General features: G+C 43.6%; 2 protein-coding genes and 1 pseudogene across 4 annotated transcripts; 2 read left to right on the top strand and 1 right to left on the bottom strand.

Annotated features, from left to right (window-relative positions):
* The first annotated feature begins 1,087 nt into the window (after positions 1-1,087).
* Positions 1,088-20,264, top strand: ZBTB24 (zinc finger and BTB domain containing 24). 2 transcript variants are annotated; one of them, XM_081094382.1, is made up of 6 exons: positions 1,111-1,265; positions 2,162-3,144; positions 5,471-5,638; positions 6,130-6,213; positions 7,249-7,429; positions 17,980-20,264. In XM_081094382.1, exons 2-6 carry the CDS (start codon positions 2,190-2,192, stop codon positions 18,698-18,700), a joined length of 2,109 nt encoding a protein of 702 aa, XP_080950508.1. In that variant the 5' UTR covers positions 1,111-1,265; positions 2,162-2,189; the 3' UTR covers positions 18,701-20,264. The 2 variants fall into 2 exon arrangements, with proteins under 2 accessions (XP_080950507.1, XP_080950508.1); XM_081094381.1 differs by lacking the exons at positions 5,471-5,638; positions 7,249-7,429; positions 17,980-20,264 and having other exon boundaries at positions 1,088-1,265; positions 6,130-6,276.
* LOC308521504 (phosphoglycerate mutase 1-like) lies at positions 11,439-17,205 on the bottom strand (annotated as a pseudogene). The gene is made up of 2 exons: positions 17,194-17,205; positions 11,439-12,206 (listed from the first exon to the last, which is right to left on the bottom strand). The product of its transcript is annotated as a phosphoglycerate mutase 1-like (transcript).
* A 3,370-nt stretch (positions 20,265-23,634) lies between the features above and the next one.
* Positions 23,635-24,887, top strand: LOC308521807 (large ribosomal subunit protein uL29-like). Its single transcript, XM_081094914.1, has one exon. The coding sequence runs from the start codon at positions 24,406-24,408 to the stop codon at positions 24,853-24,855; it is 450 nt and encodes a 149-aa protein (XP_080951040.1). The 5' UTR covers positions 23,635-24,405; the 3' UTR covers positions 24,856-24,887.
* The last annotated feature ends 402 nt before the right edge of the window (positions 24,888-25,289 follow it).

Raw genomic sequence — 25,289 nt, 5'->3', positions numbered from 1 at the left:
CAAATGAGTTGAAAACTCATGTCTACACAAAAACCTACACAAAGATGCTTATAGCAGCTCTAGTCATAATTACCTAAACTTGGAAGCAACCAAGATGTCTTTCATTAGGTGAATGGATAAATAAATTGTGATACATCCAGACAACAGAATTTTCTTTCCCCAGTAAATCTTTAGAGTTAGGCATTAACTTGAATTTGCTTTACTTTCCTTTAAGCTCAGTTATGCATTTTCTGTTGTCATTTCTATCTATCTCATTGTGGAAAGCGTTTTCATAATGTTAACTTTCCATATCATCAGAATCAGGCATCTTTTCCAAGGAGGGTTGTCAGATAAAACACATGATGTTCAGGTGAATTTGAGAGATCGCCTCTACTCCTGTGAACTGTTGGGAACAACACTGCAGCTAAGACTAGTTAGAACCCTTTAATAGTCTACTGAAGAAAAATTATGAACGTCTGAAGAAGAATTTTAATCACGGTAGTCAAGAATTAAACCAGACACTAAACGCATTACATACTTAATCTTGTTTGCCCCACAGCAACCCAACTTAGTAGGCACTGGTGTTAACATCTCTAATTTCCAGGTAAGGTTTGAAGACGCTGAAGATCGCTCAGTGTCCAGTCTCACTAGAGCGCTCTCTTCAGTCCCTTGGACCAAGGCATTGGAAGTAGGGGGGTAGGTTAGGGGGTGGGGAGGAGGTTGCAGAAGGCAGATGTGAAACAAGTTTGAGGCCAATCATGGAGGAGGAGGGGAGGGAAGGAAGAAGAGGGAAAGGAAGGGAAGAAGGACGAGGACATAAAGGCGATTTCATTCATTCATTCACATTCGAGACCTTAAAGGGAGCTTCGGCGTCTGGGGTGAGGAGCTAACGGTCTAGTAAGATAGAACTTCCACAATCGCAGGGTGACAACGTCATTCCTGCCCACCTCTCCCAATTCCCTGCAAACACTGGACCTGTCTGAGCTCTGCAGGAGACACCGCCCGGGACCTCAGGCCCCGCCCCTCCCCGCCCCGCCCCGCCCGCCGGGGGGCGTCTCCGCAGGCCACGTGGTCCGCCGTCGGCGCGCGGCCGGCTCCCGGCGCCGGCGCTTCCGGGTTGGCAGCATTTGAGGCGGTGGCGGCCCAGGAGCTGAACCCCGGCAGGCGCAGGAACGCCAGCTGCAGGCCCGGGGGAGCTGGAGACCACGAAGGGCCCGGCGCGGGCGCGCCCGCCAGGCCACCCGATTGGCCGGCCGCGATCCACACCTCGCCGGGCGCCCCCAGAGGTAGGTCCACCCCGGACCCACCGTCCGTGTCCACCCCTCCCTCCTCCGCCGTCCGCTCCCTGGCCCTGCCCGAGGGGCTCGGCCCGGAGGCGGGGTCCCTCCCGCGCCGGCTCGCAGCTCAGCCGTCTCCGGATCTGGCATCGTCCACCCGCCCCTGCGCCGAGCGCCGCCTGCCGCCAGCCTTGGGCGTCCCACGCAGCCCTTCGGAAGCGAGGCCCGGCTCCGGCGTTATTATTTAATTGCAACTACCCCCCCAACCCCCCCAAAATTCACTTCGCACATGCACGTCTTCTTCGCCCTTTTCCTATTTGTTTTCACAGAACTAAATGGCTCATACTCTGTGAAATCTAGACACTGTAGTTCTCATTCTGATGTTTGTGCAACTATGGAAAGTGAGTGCCGGGAAGGACTTTCAGGGTGATTGATCCCAATCCCTTCATTTTGCAAAGGAGAAAACAGACCCCGAGGGGTAACATGTATTGGCCCAGCTAGATAATAGTACAGCAGGAATGAGAACCCAAAGCTGAGTTGTTGGGGGTTTTTTTATATTTCTTTATTGATTCAGAGAGGAAGGGAGAAGGAGAGAGAGAGAGAGAGAAACATCAATGATGAGAGAGAATCATTGATCGGCTGCCTCCTGCACACAGTGGGGATCGAGCCCGCAACCCAGGCATGTGCCCTTGGCCAGAATCGAACCCGGGACCCCTCAGTCCGCAGGCTGACGCTCTGTCCACTGAGCCACGCCCGCCAGGGCCCAAAGCTGAGTTTTTCCATAGACTTACAAATGGTCAGTAGTGAGTGTCAGTCAGCAAGGTGAGGTGAATGGCAGGTTCGTTTGGTGTGGGCTTAGCCTTGCTAGTGCTGCCCCCTCTTTAAACGTCGCTTTCTTGTTTCAGGCTTCATGCTTCTTGGTTTCCAAAGAAAATGGCAGAAGCAGCAGCAGAGCCCCCCGGGCAGCTTGTTGTGCACTCAGACACTCACAGTGACGCTGTCCTGGCCAGCTTGGAGGACCAGAGGAAGAAGGGCTTTCTCTGTGACATCACTTTAATCGTGGAGAACGTGCATTTCCGGGCCCACAAAGCCTTACTGGCGGCCAGTAGTGAATACTTCTCCATGATGTTTGCTGAAGAGGGGGAGATCGGCCAGTCCATTTATATGCTGGAGGGCATGGTGGCCGACACATTTGGTATCCTGCTGGAGTTTATCTACACGGGTTATCTCCAGGCCAGCGAGAAGAGTACAGAACAAATCCTGGCAACTGCTCAGTTCTTAAAAGTCTACGACCTGGTAAAGGCTTACACGGACTTTCAGAATAACCATAGCTCTCCAAAGCCAGCGACGTTGAACACAGCTGGTGCTCCAGTGGTGGTTATTTCTAATAAGAAAAATGATCCGCCGAAGCGGAAACGGGGAAGACCAAGAAAAGTCAACAGTTTGCAAGAGGGGAAATCGGAACTGGCTGCGGAGGAAGAAATACAGCTGAGAGTGAACAACTCAGTTCAGAACAGACAAAACTCTGTGGTTAAAGAGGGAGACAATGGGGTACTGGATGAACAGACCGTAGCGAAAGAAATGGAAGAATCTGAGCCTGCTTGTGAGCCAGGTAGAGGGGAGGGAACACCCGCTGAAAAAGATGAGAACTGTGATCCTAAGACCCAAGATGGGCAGGACCACCAGACTCGGTACAGCAAGCGGAGGATTCAGAGATCCATCAAACTGAGAGATTACAAACTTGTTGGGGATGAAGAAGATCAGGGGTCAGCCAAGAGGGTCTGTGGAAGGAGAAAGCGCCCCATTGGCCCTGAGGCCCGTTGTAAAGACTGTGGCAAAGTCTTTAAGTACAATCACTTTTTAGCAATCCACCAGAGGAGCCACACGGGTAATTATACTTTCACAGCTTATTGGAATGTGTTTTGGAGTAGTAATGGTAATAATAGTTTTCATTTATTGTGCAGCTTCTAGGTCATGGGCATTGTAATAACGCCTTTACACGTGTAATTGCATTTAGTTCTCACAACAGTCCTGTGAGAGAGGTTATATTATCCCCATTATACAGATGAAGAGACCAAGTCTTAGAAAGCTTAACTTGCCCAGGTTACCCATGTACTGACAGAGCTGGGATTTGAACTCAGGTAGTCTGATTCCAGAACCTCTTACTTATAGTTGTTGCTTCCAGGGTATAATATTCAGGTATCGAACTCTAGCCAAATGCATCTGCTTTCTGACTCTTGAACATTCCTCATCTTGGCCATAGCTATGCTTTTGGTCTGTGTGGACAGCTTTCTCACTCAGCCATTTAGCTGAGTAAATGTCTTCTTTCTGGTCCCTCTAGCCCAGTACTGGTCAAGAGACCCTTCAGTGATAATGGGAATATCATCATCAGATATAGTGGTGGCCACTAGCCACATGTGGATTTTGAGTACTTAACATGTGGTATGACTAAGGAACTGAATTTTTAATTTTATCTTAAGTCATTTAAATGGTCATTGTATTGGACAGTGTAGCCCTAGCCAGAAATCCCTTCTTCATTTGAACCCTCTCTTATACATACACCTACCTAACTCATTCTGTTTTGGATTTGATTGTAGTACCACTTAAATACCCTTTAACTTAATTGTAAGCTTATGTATAGGACTGATGCTTAAGTCTTCTGTCATTCAGCAGTTTGCTGTCATTTGACCCAGTAGTTCTGATTGTGGTTCTGAACCTGGCTGCACCTTAGAATCACCGAGGGAACTTCTAAAACTACCAGTGCCTGGGCCCCAAGATTCTGATTTAATTATCTGGAGATTTGGTGTTTTTAAGATCGATGAGAACCCTGAATTCTGGTTCTTTGAACAAAGTCGACACTTGAGGAATACTTGTTGAACTGTAATACAGCATAGTTTAAAGAGTTACGTAGTTCTATGAGATTTTTTAAGGAAAATAACACATAGGATCTTCCCTTTTGCCCAGTATTCAGAAAGTTTCCAGTGAATCACGTTAGAGTGCATCTCTCTGTAAACTCATAACTTTCAGTTCCAGAAAGTTTCCTGGAATTATTTCATAGATGATTTCTCTTCTCTGTTTTCTCTGCTCTCTTTTTGAAACTCCTGTTATCTGATTGTTGAACCTCCTGGACCCATCCTCTAATTTCCTTATCTTTTTTTCTCCTATTTCCACCTAGGAGATTTCCACTTCCTATAGTGTGTGTGTGTGTGTGTGTCTACTCTTATGTTTTTTGCTTCTAGGTGCTTATTTTTCTCTAAATTCTTTTTTGTATTGGAGTTCTTTCTCTTTGTTTCACAGTGTAATATCTTACCTCTGAGCATGTTAATAATAACGTTTACTTATTTGTTAGGTTTTAACATTTTCATCACCTTAGGCACTTTCTGTTTTCTGCATGTTGCCTTTTTTCTTCTTGTTTGGCATCTGTTTCAACTACTGGAGGCCTTCTTTAAATGATGACTTAAAAACATAGTTTTGTAAGAATGGTTTTCTAAAAGCTACTGGCAACTCTGCAGGTATGGAGAAGGCCTGCAGAAAGCAGCCTTGCTGGGGGTGGCGTGGCTGGCCCCCGCTTCCTTGCTGATGCTCTCTTGCCTTGGGCTCTTTGACATTGTAGGCAAAGACTTTCCACTCTCCCACCTGGAGGCTGTAGGCTCCTTGCTGCCAGGATCTAGAGCAGGAGGGAGAAGAAGGCTGGCGGGGGAGGGGGGTGGGGGTGTCTCATCATCTCAAACACAAAGTTTGACCTGTTCTCCCTGTGGTCGTCCCACTCCTCTGGACTGGGAGACCTCTAGTCCAGAGACCCTTTGCTTTACCCTCTGTGGAGAACAGTCTCCATCTTCTTTTGAGAAGAGGGCCAATCTCCTGGCTCCGTAGGGTAGGACGCTGAATCTGAGGGGTCTAAGCACCTTTGAAATAGACTGTCACTTATCCTCCTTACCCCCATTTTCAGAGAGAACAGGTGCCACCAATTCCTGAGTCTTCTTGGAGGCTCTGTCTTCAAAACTAGGTTGTATCTCAGCATTCCTCACTGCTGCCATCAGATTCATCTCTTTCAGCTTGCAAAATTGTATTGCTGATATACTGTTTCTCCAGTTCATTGGCCTTTTGGATGTGTGCCTTTTAAGAGAAATCCCTTTATAGTTACTTTAATTTGCGAGTGAACAGAAAGATGTGCAGATTCTTGCTTATACAATTTTCTGGGGCTCTTATTCTAGGGGAGCGACCTTTCAAATGTAATGAGTGTGGAAAAGGCTTTACCCAGAAGCACTCCCTGCAGGTCCACAGCCGGATTCACACAGGCGAGCGGCCATACACCTGCACTGTGTGCAGCAAGGCTCTCACCACCAAGCACTCGCTGCTGGAGCACATGAGCCTGCACTCAGGTAGCCGGGCTTGCACAGGAGGGCACCAGGTTCCCATTCCCCGGGTGGGCATTACCATGATCTAACTAGTCTCTTCCCAGGCTGGTGCCATTTCCTGCATGGTGTCATTGAACAACACTTATGCTTTTGTTAGAGTGAAGTTTACAGTTCTGCACAGCATCGAGCCTTAGCGAGGACTTATTATAAACTGACTGCAGATGTGTTTCGTTTAACCACCAGAACTTGGAATTATTTTACTTCAGATGCCTTTGGGGGACACTTGAATTCTCCAGTTCTACCCCAGTCTCCACCAGTCCCCATTGTCTTCCATGCCTTTGTAACATGTATGTTACTGGGGTAGACTCTGAAGGCATTTGGGTTTGTAGACAAGTCACTTGTATCATTTGTAGAAAATGGGGACCTGGGCCCCCTATGGTATTTACCATATTAATGAGCATTCTAGTTCTTTATAGTTTTTTGCATGTTTTAGTGTTTTGTTTTTTATTTGGCAGGACAGAAGTCTTTTACCTGTGATCAGTGTGGAAAATATTTCAGCCAGAAAAGACAACTAAAGAGCCATTACCGAGTCCATACAGGTACAATAAAGTGAGAGAAAATTTGGATTGGTGGGGGAGAAATGCAAATAAAAATTATTTCTGAAACACTGGGTTTATATTATAGAAGATAAATTAATTAGTATTCAGGAAAAAGCCTTAAAAGCCATCTAAATTAGATGTTCTTGTGTTTATTCTCACTACCTTGTGGTTTGTGTTTAATTTTTATTCCATAGTTTTGTTGCCACACACAGAAACCCTACAAATTAGTACCTTTCAAAAGTGCAGCTTGACTGTGAGGTCCCAGTGGATTAATTGTTAGTGGTGCCTGGAGAGAGATGTCACTACCCCATAGCTGTCGTCCAGACTTTCTCCAACCTGGCTTCACCTACTGGCCTTTTTTTCCTGACAACCCATAAGAAATGAATGGGAGGTTTGGAATGTCATTTGAGATTAATTGGCCATAGTGTACCAGTGCTTCAAGGGGAAAAGGAGATTATACTTAGGAAGATTGGAAGGGTCCCAGCTTTCTTAGGAAGCAGTAAATTGAAATGCAGAGGAAATTTTAACTGTTACCAAATTAATTAAAAATTATTGTGGTTTTATTAAAGTACCATATTTAAAGTGGTTATCTTTCAGGAAATTGTTGTAACACAAATCTCTGAAGAAATGTAGGGAGAGCATATATGCATTAACACTGTGTTTTTTTTTCCAAGAGAACAAATCTATTTTATTTATTTACTTTCCAATAAGTTTAAATCCACGAGGGGTACTGCATTATACTGGTGCTGTATCCATTGGCCTTAGCAGGAAGGTTGCTTTGAAATTTAGCACGAACCTTGTCACTGTTTCCATGAGCATGAGTTACCTTCCCCAGGCGACTCTGGTTTTGTCTGGTTTGCCAGCAGGTGTCACTGTTGTTTTTTGTTTTGCACACATAGGCACATCTCTCGCCCAGAGAGAATTCAGTTTCAGGTCGAGCACAAGCACCTTCAGTTTTAAGAGCTGTGTGTTCCCTCTGGGTCTGGAGACCCCACTTATAGCTGGCAAAAATGGCCTTGGCCCACAGCCTTCCAGACGTATTTGTCGTTATAGAAGTCCTGTTCCCAGCAGGCCTCCAGGGCTCCAAGATGGCGGAAAGAGGCACTGACACTTTTTTTATTGTTGCGACAAGGCCACTCATTACCGGAATGCAACCACTGCCATCGCAAATTCATGGACGTGTCTCAACTAAAGAAACACCTACGAACACACACAGGTAAAACACTATCTCATCCTTCCTTTCTAATATACTTTATATTTTCAGGAGAGTTAGGAATAAAATACTTGGAGTACCCTCCCCAGATAGTTCTTTGTAAATTGGGTGGGAATTTTATAATCTTCTAGTGGCCCGGTGCATGAAATTCGTGCATATTAAAAGGGGATTAATTAGAGGAAATATTTTAATAAGTGCTATTTGCCCTTACGCTATGATAGAAGTGTCAGAGATGAAAGAAAACTAGTAAAATGTATATGAAAATCTTCCTCCTGTCAGAGTCTGGGGTACACCGCGGGACCCAGAGTCAAGTCCCTGCCTACCCGCGGCACCTCAAAATTGCGTGAGACCCAGACCCACCTGGCACCACCCCCATTGGGCGAGATCCAGACCCGGCCGGCCCCACCCTTGTCAAGCCCCACCGGGTAGGGGGCGCAGCCTCAGGTCCCCTGGTCTGGTGCCGGGGCGGGGGACACAACCTGAGGTCCCCCATCAAGCCCCGCTGGGTGGGGGTTGCGGCCTGAGGTCCCCCGTCAAGCCCTACCAGGCGAGGGGTGCAGCCTGAGGTCCCCTGGCCTGGTGCCAGGGTGGTGGGGGGAGGTGCAGCCTCAGGTCCCCTGCCCCGGCCCAGCACCCCACAGCCTCAGGTCCCTGCTGATTGCTCGTTAAGGCTTGTTATAGGAACTCAGCCTCTGCTGTGGGTGCAGCCATTTTGTGTTACGGAAACCCCCGCCTCCACTGTGAGCGCAGCTATCTTGTGTTATGGAAACCCCACCTCCGCTGTGGGTGCCGCCATCTTTGTGATGGCGTGATGGTTAATTTGCATATTCCCTCTTTATTAGATAGGATAAGCCCAAGCAGAATGCTGTCAGCATTTGTGGGGAAGTAACATTTCTGTAGATTAGCAAAACAGATTACTTACTGAGCACTTTTTCTAGGGAAATTTATCTAATACCACAAAAGAGTACAAATCAGAGTCTGGTTCCATGTTTCACTCTTAACCCTATTAGACCGCTGTACCGATTTTCGGTAATTTCCACACAAAGGTGGAATATTGGTGCTAGATGAAAGGTAGATGAAAGGTAGACCTATTTTCTACAATGTCTCCAAGTTCCATCTTATTCTAACTACTTGTTTGCATGTAACTAACATTTTTCTATATCATGTTGGTTTTTTCTCTTTAATGCTCAGGAGCCCAGGTATAGGGGACAGTTAGGTTCAGGGCCTCAGGTCTGGTAGGATTAATTTATCATTCAAGATTATCAAGATACTTTTTTAAGAAAAGGAAGTAAAATGAAATATACCAAGGTGACATAGGCACTGAGGATTTTGTTTTTGTACTTTCTCGCCTAGAATCAGTATTTATAACTTTCTTTTTATTAAATTGATTGGGGTGACATTGATCAACATGAACATATAGGTTTCAGGTGTGGATTTCTATGTTATAAGGTCTGTATATTGCATCGTGTGCCCACCATCCAAAGTCAGATTTCCTGTCACCTCATATTGGGACCCCTTTCTCAAGTTTTCACAGCACCATTTAGTGAAGAGACTGTCTTTACTCCATTGTGTTTCTGGCTCCTTTGTTGAAATTCATCTGTCCATATACATGTGATTTTATAGCTGGGCTCTCTATTCTGTTCCATTGATCTGTGTCTGTTTCTCTGCCAATACCATGCTGTTTTGATTATTGTAATTCTGTAGTATAATTTGAAGTCAGGTAGCGTGTTACCTCCAGCTTTGTTCTTTTATCTCAGGATTGCTTTGGCTTTTTGGGGTCTTTTGTGGTTCCATACAAATCTGATGATTTCTCATTCTACTTCTTAAAGACATGACATTGGGATTTTGATGGGGATTGCATTAAATCTGTATATTGCTTTGGGCAATATGGCCATTTATGTTGATTCTTCCCTTCCATGAACACAGAATATTTTTCTATTTTGTTGTGTCTTTTTCAATTGCTTTTAAATAATGCTTTGTAATTTTCAATATATACGTCTTTCACATTCTTTGTTATGTTTATTCCTAGGGACTTTATTCTTTTGGTTGCAATTACAAAAGGAATTGGGTTTGTTGGGGTTTTTTGTGTGTTTTTCTTTTCATTTCTTTTTCTGAAGTTTTGTTGTTAGTATACAGGAAGGCAGTGGATTTTTGCACGTTGATTTTGTATCCTGCAACTTGACTGTATTTGTTTATTGTTTCTAATAGTTTTTTGGTGGAGTTTTTAGGATTTTCTATATACAGAATCATGTTGTCCACAAAAAGTGACAGTTTGACTTCTTCCTTCGCTATTTGGATGCTTTTTATTTATTTCTCTTGCCTTATTGCTCTGGCTAGGACTTCCAGCACTATGGTGAATAAGAGTGGTGAGAGTGGACATCCTTGTCTTGTTCCTGATCTTAGAGGAAAAGCTTTTAATTTTTCACCATTGAGTATGATAGTAGCTGAGGTTTTATCATATATGTCCTTTGTTATGTTGAGGTGTTATCATATATGGCTTTTATTATGGCCTTTCCTTTTACTCCTATTTTATTGAATGTTTTAATCATAAATGATGTATTTTATCAGATGCTTTTTCTGCATCTATTGATAAGGTCATATGATATTTATTCTTTCTTTTGTTAATGTGTATTATGTTGATTGTTTTGCGTATGTTGAACCATCCTTGAGACCCTGGAATGAACCCCACTTGATCGTAATGTATTATTTTTTGGATGTACTATTGTATTTGATTTGCCAGTATTTTGTTTAGAATTTCTGCATCTGTATTCATTAGAGATATTGGTCTGTAGTTTTCTTTTTTTGCATTATCTTTGCCAGATTTTGGTATCAGGGTTATATTGGCCTCATGGAATGTGTTGGGAAGTATTGCCTCTTCAATTTTTTGGAAGAGTTTGACAATGACAGGTTCTAAATCTTCTTTGACCGTTTGGTAGAATTCACTGATGAAGCCATCTGATCCTGGACTTTTGTTTTTGGGGGAAGATTCTGATGGTTATTTCAATTACTTACTGCTGATTGGTCTATTCAGGTTTTCCAGTTCTTCATGATTCAGTCTAGGTAGGTTATATTTTTCTTTTCTTGTTTATTTTTTATTGCACATTACTCCTTTATTATACTGATCTGGAAAAAACATTTAGTAGTTATGTTTCAAAATGCTTACTGGGCCCAAGTGGCAGGGCCACACAACTGCAACATGATTCAGAACTTAGACACAGTGAAAGACATCCCTGGACATGATCAAGAGACATTTCACTGCCATGAAACAATAAAGCAGAGGAGGGATTCTAAAATACACAGCAGGGTAACTCCTACACCTTACAAGTCAAGGAGCTCATCCCACCTTGGTGTGAAGAATGGCTTATATTGTGATGACCACATGTGGGAATAGTTCAACTGCCACTCGAAACCCCAGTAGGGTATTTGTTTTGTATTATTTTATATAGATACACTTTTTTTTTTTTAAAGTAAATGCAACATGTAAATATTCAGTATTGATCCCAATCTTCTAGAGCCAGCTTTCCTGGGGTTCGGGAGAAAATGTTTGTTTGAATCACCAGGCACTCATCTTCCACTGGGATGACTGGAGCCCCCACTCAGTCACCTGACTGCAGAATAGCACAGGACTGCTGGGGGAACACCAATAGGCTCTCCTGCCTCTCCTCATTGGTCACGCTTCAGCATGGCTCCTCCCTACCCGCCTACTCAGGCAGGTCCCTAGTAATAAACAAAGCACTATCCAAAATGCGGAGTTACTACCTCTGGGCGCCCTTAGATAAGAGTCTTCCCTCGGCTTAGACGGAGGACCCGTGCCCAGGGGTGCTGTTCTGACCAGATTGCATGAAGGGAGTGAGTGCAAGAGACAAAGTGGCTAAAACAAAATTGGGAGCCACAGTGCCCCTCTGCAGCTACAACCTTCAATGCCAGCAGATGTAGTCAGTGTGGCATGTGCCACAGAGAAGTGGGATGGGCAGGGAGGGTGTCCTTGGGAAAGTCGTCTACCTGCTCGCCTTCACTTCCTGGCCTTGTCCTGGGCAGCCGCAGCCTCCACGGCTTTACACACGGTCTCTTCATCTCCCAGGAACTGCGTGGGCTCGATGGGCTTCACGTTCTTATCCAATTCATAGACGATGGGAAAACCCTTTGGCAGGTTCAGCTCCGTGCTAGTCTCTTCAGAAAGACCTCCAGATGTTTGACAATGCCCTGAAGGCTGTGGCCATGGGCTGCAATCAGTACCCATTTCCCCTCCTCAAGCTGGAGAACTATTTCTTCATTCCGGAGGGCAGAGCTCTGGCACTAGTGTCTTCAGACTCTCACAGGAGGGTAGCTGATCTTCAGTGAGGTCTGCATACCTGCGATCCTTACTGATGTTGCGGTAGAAGGGGTTGCCGGGCTCCATCGGCAGTGGTGAGATATCATAGGAGCGCCTCCAGATTTTTACCTGGGCCTCGCCATGCTTGGCAGCAGTTTCTGCTTTATTAAGAGCGGTCAGATCCCCCATAGTGCTGCTCATTGAGACGCCGGGGCCTCACTACAGGCTTGTCCAGAGGGTCCGAATTGCTGTCTTCTGCACGGAGGTAAAGCAGAGGTCAAACTCATAGCCAGCATCTTGCAGCACCTGCCCCCCACACTTTCCCTCCTCGTGCCCTGCTGTGCTCAGGGTGGTGGTGTGCCAGCACCGCGAATCCAGGTTGCATACGCTCTCGCCATGCCAGATCAGCACCAGCTTGTAGGCGGCCGTGGTGGTGGTTCCGAGTACCGTGCAGACTGGCAAGGCTACCTATTTCTAGAAATTTATTCATTTCTTCTAGTTATTGAATTTGGTGGCCTATAGTCTTTCATAATATTCTAGTATGATTCCTTGTATTTATCTGTGATGTCTGTGGTGACTTCTCTCTCATTTCTGATTTTGTTTATATGGATCTTTTCCCTTTTTTCTTAGTCTAGCCAGGGGTTTGTCGATTTTATTAATCTTTTCAAAGAGCCAGCTCTTTGTTTTATTAATTTTTTGTATAGTCTTTTTGTTCTCTATTTCATTTCATTGTGCTCTGATTTTTATTATCCTTTCTTCTGCTGACTTTGGGGTGCTTTTGTTCTTCTTTCTTAGTACTTTAAGATGTGATGTTGGGTTGTTTACTTGGAATTTCTCTTGTTTCTTGAGATAGGCCTGTAATGATATAAATTTCCCTCTTATTACTGCTTTCGCTGCATCCCAGAAGTTTTGATATGTTGTATTGTCATTCTCATTTGTCTCTGTATATCTTTTGATCTCCTCTTTTATTTATTCTTTCACCCAGTCATTTTTTAGTAGTATGTTGTTTAATCTCCACGTATTTTTGGGTTCCTTTACTTCCTTTTTGCAGTTGATTTCTAATTTCAAGGCATTGTGGTCAGAGAATATGCTTGGTATAATTTCAATCTTCTTGAATTTGTTGATGCTAGTTTTGTGACCCAACATATGGTCTATCCTTGAGAATGTTCCATGTGTACTGGAAATGAATGTATAATCTAATGTTCTGGGATGCAAGGTTCTGTAATGTCAATTTTGTCCATTTGATCTAGTGTTTCATAAGGTATCATTTATTGATTTCAGAGAGGGAGAGAGAGAGATAGGAGCATCAATGACAAGAGAGAATCATTGATTGGCTGCCTCCTGCACACCCCCCACTGGGGATTGAGCCTGCAACCCCTGGCATGTGCCCTTGACTGGAATTGAACCCAGAACCCTTCAGTCTGCAGGCCGATGCTCTATCCACTGAGTCAAACCAGTTAGGCCCCAAAATTTTTTTTATTGATTTTCTAGAGCTGTCAATGGAGTATTGAGATCCCCAACTATGATTGTGTTTTGATCTGTTTTTCCCATTCTGTGAGTAGTAGTTTTATATATTTTGGTGCTCCCTAGTTGGGTGCAGAAATATTAAGAAGTGTTATGTGGTGTTTTTTTTCTTTTTAAATATATTTTTATTGATTTCAGAGAAAAGGTAGAGGGAGAGAGAAATGGAAACATCAATGATGAGAATCATTGATCGGCTGCCTCCTGCATGTCCCACACTGGGGATTGAGCCTGCAACCCACGTATGTGCCCTGACCAGGAATTGAATCCTAGTTCATAAGTCACGCTCAACCACTGAGGCACGTTGGCTGGGCAAGAAGTGTTATGTTTGCCCTAGCTGGTTTGGCTCAGTGGATAGAGCATCAGCCTGTGGACTGAAGGGTCCCAGGTTCGAATCCGGCCAAGGGCACATGCCTAGGTTGCGGGCTCAATCCCCAGTAGGTGACCTGCTGGAGGCAGCCAATCAATGATTCTCATCATTGATGTTTCTCTCTCCCCTTCTCCCTTTCTCTCTGAAATCAATAAAGAAATATATTTAAAAATTAAAAAAATAAGAATGTTATGTTTGATGTAGTGTTCCCTTTATCATTATAAAGTGTCCATCTTTGTCTCTTGTTATCTTGAAATCTACTTTGTCAGATATAAGTATGACTACACCTCCTTTTATGGATGTTATTTTCTTGGAGAATCATTTTCGACCCTTTTATTTGAATCTACCTTTGTCTTTATAGCTTAGATGTGTCTCTTGTGTGCAGCCTATGGTTGTGTTCTATTTTTTGGTCCACTGCGCTACTCTGTCTCTTTATTTATGAATTCAGACCATTTACATTTGGGTTTATTATTGATGTATGAGGATTCCTATAGCCATTTTATCTTTTTTTTCTGGTAGCTCTGTGCCTCCATCCATTCTTTTCCTTTATGTTTCTGTCTGTTGTTTTTGTTTGGTGGTATTCCACACTTCTTTCCTCTGGTTCCTCTTTTGTTAAGCTATATGACCTGGTTTGGGGATTTTTGTGTATGGTTACCATTAGGTTTATAAAAAATGAAGTTACATACATACTGTAGTTTTTTTCCTTTTGAGTGTTTCTGATCTTCATCTTCCTTTGCCAGTTCACACCTTTCTCCTCTCCCCTTTTATGTTTCTGTTGTCACAAATGAGCCCTTTTTATGCTGTAAGTTTTTGGGTGGTATTGCTCGTTGTGCTGTGACCATAATGTTCTTTGTTTCAGGTAAAATAACTCCCTTAACTATTTCCTGCAATGGAGGTTTTCTGGTGATAAAATTCCTCAACTTCTATGTCTAGGGACAACTTTATTTCTCCTTCATATTTAAAGGATAATTTTACAAATTGCAATACTATCTAAAGATTAAAAAAAACAATACTCGGAGCACATGAACACATGGACAGGTGCGAACAGAGGCCTCGTAGGCTTTGTTTTAAATGTTTAGTCAGGAGACTTGTGATGAGTTAAATTTATCCACTCAGATAAACTAAAGATTTTTCTTACTAGAATTTGTGGAGAATACAGTCTTATAGGGCCTATAGGCTAGATTTGGGACCAGGGTGTTTCTATAGTCATTTGTATTAAAAACAAACAAACAAAAAAAAAAAAAACCCACTTCTTTTTCCTTGTTTTTTTCTTCAGTCTTAGGAATTGAGATGATAAAAATGGGTGGGCTTTGAACTGCTTCTACAGCTGCCTTTCTGGTTTTGCAAAGATTTGTAAGATAAGGATAATTGCTTTCAATTCCCAAAGAGCTGGGTTGTAACTTAAATGACATCATAGGTTAGCTACCCATCCAACTACATCATCCCTGAGTTGCTTTTTCCCTCTGGTTATGTAGTTTTATTTTTAATTGTAGTTAATCATGTTTCAGCTTGGATAAACAGTAATTATTTCTGACAGTGTTAAAGTATTCTATGGACTCGAGAAGGTGCAAAGGTTATTCCCTTCCCAAGTCATTCCCTGTGATAGCCTGCATGTCACAGGGAGGCAGAAAACGAAGCCCAGCTCTTAGGACAGAGGTAATAGTTATCCCTGGGAGAAAGGATCAGTAGCCATTTGGCCTGGATTTGGGAAAGAAGGAAGGGACGATGTGAAATGATCTCTCACTGCGCTCAGGTAATCTATTTACAAAAACTTTCTTTTTCATTGAATTTATTTGGGTGACATTAGGTTAATAAACTTATATAGGTTTTAGGTGTACAATTCTATGACACATCATCTGTATATTGTATTGTGTGTTTGCCACCCTTCAAAAACTTTTGGGGAATCCTCCTTGGGTTTAGGAAATTCTGTAATTATGGTCCTCAGATTGGCCTTAGACCAAGGAATGAAAGATATCCAAGGATAGTCACCTGTAAGGGGTACCATCAGACTTACAGACCATTATTTTAGGCTCCTCTTATATCTTTAATTTTTATTAGCCTATTAAAACAAAAATCTTCTACAGCAAATGTGTTAATGAAGCTTTTTAAAAATTTTTGAAGCCTTCTGGTGGCTCTTGCATACAATGAAAAATACTGTATCTTATTCTATGTATTTGATTTGGAAACCCTTGCTTTTAAGTGCACTTTTAAAAATGATCTAATCTAATTGAAGCATTCCTCATAATTGCTATTGTAATTTTAGGTTTAATTTCTTTCAGGGTTAGCAGCAGTTTGATTGGCTATAAATGTTCTGAACTCCTTTAGTCCCACCTTTGACACTTCCTGACAAGTTTCACATTCCAGATGTTGGGTTGATAGATGGTACCATATCTCATTAAACCTGTCTCAGTCGTTCCTAGAGGGTATCACAGTCTGTCACTGTAGGTGCAGTATACAAACTAATGCTGAATAAACACTGCCGAAGCTTTATTGATTCTTGTGAGTCTTAGTCACCATCCTGTGAAATTCTTTCACTCAGCGAGGATTTCTGGAATAGTGTGCCAGGCCTGATGCTAAGAGTGAATCAGCCTATAAATTATCCTACATAAGAATGGGGTGGGGGCGGGGCTAGATAATAAATAACATGGCAGCATTGTGGGAAAACTGACTCGGGGAAGTGGACCAGGAGTGTTGGGCTGAGACAGTGCTTTCGGTGGTGAGGTGGCCTCCTGGTAAAGTGGCATTTGAGCAGAGATTTGGGATGAGTGGCTCATGCTGGGAGACCCCTAGGGGAGACCTGCCAGGGCCAGGGGATGTGAGTTCAGGGACTCTCCAGGACCCCTGAGAGGATGAGTCAGTGAGCAAGGGGAGAGGGCTGGATGAAGTTAGGGAGGCTTCGGATGAGAAGTAGAGGTGGTCGGACAGATCTGATTCCTTGTAGGCCCAGGGCTTTGGCTTCTCTCTGGATGGGCACCATTAGAGAGTTTGCACAGGATTGTGAAATGATCTGACTGTTAGGACTGGGCAGCAGGGACAGAAGGAGGGGAGGGGAGAGAGACCCATGAGGAGGCTGCTGCACAGAGATGCCAGTGGCCTGGACCAGAGGTGGCAGTAGATATGGTGAGGAGTGGTCAGATTCTAGATATATTTAGAAAGCAGATGTAAATGTAAACAATACGAAAGTCACCCTAGTGACGGGTGTCCTTATGAAGGTCAAGAGGGCTGCTTAACCCAGCAGTAAGGCATGAGAGTCTTAAGCTATCCAAGGGTGTTTCCCACCGATAGTCGCTTACCTCCTTATTTCAGTTTTTAAGCTTAAGGGAAAGAACCATACCTACACTTTCTCTGCATCCTCCTGCCACCCAGCACATAGTAGGTGCTTATTGAGGATTCAAGTGGTTTTGCCTTTGTTCTTTTTTACATTGTGAAACTATGGGGTGATGTTTGCCTTTGTTTTACATTGAATGTATATTTCTAAATGCTTTTCCTTTTGTAGGTGAGAGGCCATTTACGTGTGAAATCTGTGGCAAATCTTTCACAGCAAAGAGTTCTCTTCAGACCCACATCAGAATCCATCGGTAAAGTTATGCAGATATGTCTCTTGTGTAGAGTCCTCATTCAACCCTGGCATTCAGTAGGATGACATTCATTACATATATAATTCTTTTCCCCAAATTATTACTCTGGTAGAATTTTCTGTGTAGTTTATAATTTTTAAAAATCTTTTCAATAAAGAATTCCTCACTTAGGCAAAATCAGGAAAACCGATGTTGGCCAGCAAAAGTTTGCACTGTTAATTTCATTTCTTGAATTTTGGTTTGGTCTGGGGGCAGGTCCAAAGCTTAAATCTTCAGTCAAAATAAATATTAAATTTAATGTTTTCTGAGTGAGTGTTTTGTTCACAAGACTTACTTCTAAATTTGATTTAGTATGTCTTCTAACAGCTTCACAACTAGGGGCTACTCATTTTAATGTTGAAATTAGTTATATACTTACTTGGCCATCAGAGTAAAATGGCTGTGAGAACTAAAAGCAAAAAGGAACTAAATATGTAATATGTAAATATTTACTTATCTAAAATAAATACTATGGAATCATAAACTTGTATCACATCTAGTCCAACCCCATCCACCCCCCTTCCTCAGACACCACCCCCACCTTTTTTAATAAGATTAGAAACTGAAGCCCATGGAAGTTGTGAGTTGCTCCACATCCTTAAGTGAGTAGGAGAACCCATGACTTATGGCTCCCAGTCTGGTTTCCTCTATTCTTGACTGCTTCTTCCTCAATAATCAGGAAGTAATACATAGATCTTTCTGTTTTTAATATAAAACATGTGTTTCCTTATAGAGGAGAGAAGCCGTACTCCTGTGGCATATGTGGCAAATCCTTCTCTGACTCCAGCGCCAAGAGGAGACACTGCATTCTGCACACGGGCAAAAAGCCTTTCTCCTGCCCTGAGTGTAACTTACAGTTTGCTCGTTTAGACAACCTGAAAGCTCACTTGAAAATCCATAGCAAAGAGAAACATGTAGCGGATGCCAGCAGCATTTCCAGCAATAATAATACTGAAGAGGTCAGGAATATTCTTCAGCTGCAGCCATATCAACTCTCTACGTCCGGAGAGCAGGAAATACAGCTTCTTGTAACCGATTCTGTACATAACATCAATTTCATGCCTGGTCCTAGCCAGGGAATCAGCATCGTCACTGCAGACAGTTCCCAGAGCATGACTGCAGACCAGGCTGCTAATCTCACGCTGCTCACACAGCAGCCAGAACAATTACAGAATTTAATTCTTTCAGCTCAACAGGAGCAAACGGAACACATCCAGAACCTCAGTGTGATTGAAAGCCAGATGGAACCCTCGCAGAGCGAGCCAGTGCACGTAATCACACTTTCCAAGGAAACCTTGGAGCATCTGCACGCCCATCAGGAGCAAACAGGGGAGCTCCATTTAGCAAGTGCTGCACATCCGGCTCCGCACCTGCAGCTGACGCAGGAGTCTGCTCCGCCACCACCCAGCCCCCACGGGCCACAGCCCACACCGCTGAGCCAGGAGCAGAGCTGACCTGGAAACACGTCTGACTGCTCTGCTGCTCTCTTCTCCAGATGCCAGCTGTACCTGGATTGTGGGCTTGACGTCAGGCTTCCTGAAATGCTGGCTTCCAGGCCCTTGCAGAGATATCGCCAGCTGATAGCTATAATGCTTTCCACCCAGGCAGCAAGATGTGTGTATCATGTCCCATCTATAGTACTGATAGAGATTTAGCATTTTACTATGACGAGTGGTTTTCATTTCATCTACTACATCTCATTAAGACTTGGGTAATTTTTCTTTGGGATATCAATTTAGACTTTTCCATAAGTACTAAGAGCTCACAGCCATAGGTTCTTGTCTTGCTGACCTTTCCAGTTACATTTTTTATTTTTTTAGGGCAAGGAAGTCATATGTTGAATTAGGTAGAATGGCTGGTTCCACTTCCTTATTTCTCATAGGCAGCACTATTGCCTCTACAAGACAAGTCGAACTCCCAGACCTGCAAAGATACTTGATCTTCATAATGAAGTTAGAGCTTTCTTAATTGTCCTGGAATAATTTTATTCGACATAATTTGTGTTAAATATACTGAATTGTAATTGACCTCTGAATATGTTGACCTGTGTATTATGTCTGATAAATTTCTGGATAGGAACCTATAAGCTATTTTTATTGCAAAGTAGGTTAAATTCCATAAAATGGGTACATTATTTTTAAAAATAAATATTTCTTATCTTAAAATCATTGAGCCTCAGAGAATTAGTAGCCAACATATATCTGTAATTATTATATGACTTTAGATAATTGTCAAAAGATTAAATTATGCTTGGGTTAGATTTTCCCAACCCAGCATATTTTATTTTATTGACTACTTGGACTGCTTTCTCTCAAGTAAGTTAGTAGAGAATTTTTGAGAAACGAAGTGGGCACTGGTATATGTAAGTTAATGCTGGTGGAGAGTAGGGGTGATTTACCCTAAAATTAACAGGATCATCACATCACCTGTTTTCTTATTTTAGACACCTTTGATTTCCACCTGAATCAAATTAAGTTTGGAGGTTAAAGTAATACAGAATTGCTCAGGTTTGAGAGGAGGTGAAAGCATTTTTCGAACATATTTGCCAAAATGTGTTTTATTATATATAATTGACAAAATGATTTATATGTATCAACCAAAGTATCTTAAAGTTCGATGACTGTATCCAAAGGAAATGTTAAATCAGACCTGACTAGAGCAAAAGTATTTTTGCAAATATAGTTATGCCTTAAATATTATTTCAGGTTCTCACCTTAGTTATTTAAACTGTTTACTTAAACCTTATTCTTAAAATTCAAAGCCTTTCCCAGCTGTTCAAAGCCTACTGGCCCACATTTTCTCCAGGATATAAATAGTATTCAAGTAAATGAATTTTTAACTACTCACTCTCGGTAGCTGGGTAATTATTCAGGAAATATGGTGAAGTCATATTAACTAGCTATATGACAGTCTACCTCTACGCTATGAGAAATTTAATGTGAACCACATATGTAATTTTAAATTTCTAGTAGCCATAATTAAAACAAAAAGAGGGGAAATCAAGTTTAATAAAATATTTAATCCAACATTTGCCAAATAGTATCATTTCAACATGTAATCAATATAAAAATGGATTAATAAGATTTTATATCCTTTCTTGTGTATTAAGTCTTCAAATCTAGTGTGTATAGTATACTCACACTCATTTTGGATGCTAATGTTCATTGGGCATGCTTGATCTATATTTAGAGTTCATGCATTTTACAGTTAAAACTATATACAATTAGTTGTGGACAATTTTTTCAATAACTGAAATGAGTATCGGTTTTTTTAATATAGTATAACTAGGGGCCTAGTGCACGAAATTCGTGCACTGGGTGTGGGGGTTGGGGGGAGTGTCCCTCAGCCCAGCCTGCCCCCTCTCACATACTGGGAGCCCTCAGGCGTTGACCCCCATCACCCTCCAATCACAGGATCGGCCCCTTGCCCAGGCCTGACGCCTCTAACAGAGGCGTCAGGCCTGGGCAGGGGACCCTCATTTCCCCCCATCACTGGTTCTGCCCCCAGCCCAGGCCTGATGCCTCTGGCCCAGGCATCAGGCCTGGGCAGGGGACCCCCAGACTCCTCCGATTGCTGGCTCTGCCCCTTGCCCAGGCCTGATGCCTTGGCCAGAGGCGTAGACCCCCATCACCCTCCGATCACCTAATCGGCCCCTTGCCCAGACCTGACGCCTCCGCCAGAGGTGTCAGGCTTGGACAGGGGACCCCCATCTCCCCCCCCGCCCCCGATCACTGGCTCTGACCCCCGCCCAGGCCTGAGGCCTCTGGCCCAGGAATCATGCCTGGGCAGGGGACCCCCATCTCCCTCTGATCGCTTGCTCCACCCCCAGCCCAAGCCTGATGCCTCTGACCCAGGCTTCAGGCCTGGGCAAGGGGACCATCATATCCCTCCAATCCCGGCTCCGCCCCCCACCCAGGCCTGATGCCTCGGCCAGAGGAGTTGACCCTCATCACCCTCTGATCACCAATCACCAGATCGGCCTCTTGACCAGGCCTGAGGCCTCCGGCAGAGGTGTCAGGCCTGGGCAGGGGACCCCCAGCTCCCTCTGGTTGCAGGCTCCGCCCCTGCCCAGGCCTAACGCCTCTGGCCTAGGTGTCCGGCCCGGGCAGCGGGAACCCGCAGCTGCAGCGGCCCCCGCGATCGTGGGCTCCGCTTTAGGCCCAGGCAAGGGACCCCTAGCTCCCAGGACTGCCAGCTTCGACCATGCCCAGCTCCCATCGCTGGCTCCACCCCTACTTCCTGCTATCACTGGCCAGGGCGGCAAAGGCGCCTGATTCTCCAATCATGGCTGGGGGGCAGGGCAAAGGCGGCCCCAGGGCCGCCTTTGCCCTGCCCCCCAGCTCTTAGCTCCCCCCTGGGTTTCCGATCACTGTCAGTGGCAGGGGGCTTCTTCCTGCTTTCCCTTTCGCCTCCCTGCATTGTGCCTACATATGCAAATTAGCCACCATCTTTGTTGACAGTTAACTGCCATCTTAGTTGGCAGTTAATTTGCATATAGCCCTGATTAGCCAATGAAAAGGGTAGCGCCGTACGCCAATTACCATTTTTCTCTTTTATTAGTGTAGATTAATTATAATTCAAACCTAGTTCCATGGTCACACTCGCCACGTGTGGCTAGTGGCGTGTGGCTAGTGGCTGTGTCTTGTACAGCACAGGCCAATCTGTTTCTAACTTGAGAGCCAGTCTCAGCCATAAAAATATCTTCAGGAAGAGTTCCGGGTTGTTTGACCATCTGTGAAAGGTAAATGAGAAAATGATAGCTTTATATATCTAGCCTTGCCTCAGTGTCCCAAATATATATTCTGCCCCTTTGAATGAAATTCTGAATTCTTTTTTTTAATCCTCACTTAAGGATATGTTTTTATTTTTGTTATTGATTTTAGAGAGAGGGGAAGGGAATGAGAGAGAGAAACATTCATGTGTGAGAGAAACATCAGCCAATTGTCTTCCATATTGCACCTTAAGCAGAGATTGAACTGCAGCTGCAGCCTTTTGGTGGAAGGGACAATGCTCCAATCAACTGAGCCTCCCTGCCAGGGTGAAATAAGTATTTTAAAGTTCAATGACCGTATCCCACGGAAATATCGTGTATGTAAAAACATTGCTATTGTATATATGAGAAATTTATGAGTGTTCCACAACTCATTTTTACTAAAACGTGCAATTTTTTAAATTGACTTAACAAGTACAGAAATACAAATTGTACTTCTTAGGAAATCTATATACAGTGGGGCCTTGACTTACGAGTTTAATTCCTTCTGAGACAGAGCTCGTTAAGGAGCTTGTTAACTCAAATTACTCTATCAACTCAATGCAAAAAATCGGCCAAGAGACAGCTGGTATCTCAAAAAACTCGTTAGTCGGGACATTCGTAAGTCAAGGCCCCACTGTATATAAAAGCCTAAGCAACCGTTATGACTGGTCGACCAGTAGCTATGAGACTGACGCGCTACCTACTGCGCTAAGGAGGCAGCTTCGACCAGTAGCTATGATGCGCACTGACCACCAGGGGGCATACACTCAATGCAGGAGCTGCCCCCTGGTGGTCAGTGTGCTCCCACAGCCGACCTCCCATGGCCAGCCAACCTCCCCCTGCCCGGCAAACCTCCCGTGGTCCCTCACCCCATCCGGCAGGCCCCATTTGGCAGCCAGCAGACCCCAGCTGGCCCGGCTCCGATCAGCACTGGGCAAGATGGCCCTGATAGGCCCTGATTGCTGGCGCGGCCTAGGGACCCCACCTGTGTATGAGTTTCGTGCATTCTAGTAGTAGAATGTTATGCTTTTGGACTACTGAAATGACCTTTTCACTTACAAAAGTGAATCTGGTTTTCTCAGTAGTAGGCTATCCTTGGAAAGCCTTGAGCTCTTACCATCAAAATAAGTTATTCTTATGCTTGCCAGTGTTTCTCCAAACACCTCCTTATACCTCTCCTATGTATTTTCTGCAGTTGGTTCTTGTAAGTTTTGTGAGCAACCAGTTGAATAATGCTGAGGAATATGAGACTCATTCTAGATGCTTACATTTAGATTTTCATAAATTGGAGTAATAATTTCTGTCACGTATGCAGGCCAGGAGCAAAACCGGCTGCATTAAGTCTAACTCTTGTCTTAGTGCTTCTCAAATTTCTTCCATGTCACAGTGCACAAAAAGTAGGCTTTGTACAGTACCCTGCGGTTAGAGGACTCCAGTCACCCCTTGCCATGACTGGCATATTAGCTTGCTAGAGCAACATAACAAATACTACAGACTGGGTGACTTTAAAAAGCAGAAATTTATTTCTCATAATTCTGGAGGCCAAAAGTCCAAGATGAAGGTGTTGGCAGAATTGGCTTCTTCTGAGGCCATCCATTCCTCCCTCTGCACATGGTCTTCTCTGTGTGTGTGTGTCTTAATCTTATAAGGGTACCACTCATGTTGGATTAAGGCCCACCCTAGTGACCACATTTTAACTCAATTACTTTTTTAAAGAGCCTGACTCCAAATAGTCACATTCTAAGATACTGGGGGTTAGAACATCATTGAACTTATGGGGGACACAATTCACGCCATAACCACTGGCATTTGGAATGTGTTGGGAAGCAGTGTCTGGGACACACCTGTAACCCATTAGAAGCACATCTTATTTTACTTAATCTTCATGACATTCCTGTGAGGTTAGTAATATTATTATGACTGTTTTACAGATGAGAACACTGAAGCCCAAACAGATGAAGTGCTCAGGGCTGGGAGACCCCACTACGCTGCTTCCACCCAATAGCAGCTATCACCAGTCTGAAACGTTCAGCTGGATTTCTCTCTACATAGGATTTGCTTAATGGAATAGAACTTTTTAAACTAAAATTTAGGGGTTTTGTCTGAAATGTTAGCATATAATCATAAACTTCTTACATGATACAATAGTAAAAGTTATATAGTCTTTCTCCTACAAAACACTACCATATTAATTTGTTAGTATTTTACCATTCATTTAAAGCTTTATCAAAATTTATCTATTAGGTGAAAGTTACTACTAAAGTGAAAATGTCTTACCTAACTTGAAACCTCTGTAAGTGAGCCGTTTTGTCAAACTTCTGAGGATATTTTACATTCAGGGCAGATTTTTACTTTTGCTGCCCTTATTTGTAAGTATTGAGGTAAATTTTCATCCATTTCCAAATTATGCCTAAATTTTTAAGAATTGAAAGAACAGCTCTCTCCAAGAAGGCGGCGGGGGCGGGGGGGGGGGGGTGTTCAGCTATGGCCAAAATTAAGGCTCGGGACCTTCGCGGCAAGAAGAAGGAGGAGCTGCTCAAACAGCTGGACGACTTGAAGGTGGAGCTGTCCCAGCTGCGCGTAGCCAAAGTGACAGGCGGCACAGCTTCCAAGCTTTCTAAGATCCGAGTTGTTCGCAAGCCTATCGCCCGTGTTCTTACCGTCATTAACCAGACTCAGAAAGAGAACCTCAGGAAATTCTACAAGGGTAAGAAGTACAAGTCCCTGGGTCTGCGGCCCAAGAAAACACGCGCCATGCGCCGCGGGCTCAACAAGCATGAAGAGAACCTGAAGACCAAGCAGCAGCCGCGGAAGGAGCGGCTAGACCCACTACGGAAGTACGCGGTCAAGGCCTGAGCATCGCGGCGTCCATAAAGCCAAACTGGCTGACTGTTAAAAAAATAAATAAAAAAGAATTGAAAGAACACTCTGTCTTACTTTTGTAAATAGGGTTGCAGGAATAACCTTTTTAAAATTCTCCCTTGCCTTCCTTTTGTAAACAGCACATATCAAAGAATGACCTCCAAGAGAAGCTGGAAGGTCACTGCAATAGTTGTCTTGCTTTCGTATTCTTTACACGTAATACAGGCAGCAAACACTTTTGTTGATGAATATATATATATATATATATATATATATATATATATACACACACACACACACACAGTATAATTGTTCTCACTTTTATTTTTTTAAAATATATTTTATTGATTTTTTACAGAGATGAAGGGAGAGGGATAGAGAGAAACATCGATGAGAGACATCGATCAGCTGCCTCCTGCACGCCCCCT

This window comes from Myotis nattereri, assembly GCF_964212035.1.
Source record: "Myotis nattereri genome assembly, chromosome: 6".
Taxonomy (NCBI): domain Eukaryota; kingdom Metazoa; phylum Chordata; class Mammalia; order Chiroptera; family Vespertilionidae; genus Myotis; species Myotis nattereri.
This window is presented reverse-complemented; position numbering and strand designations above follow the sequence as displayed.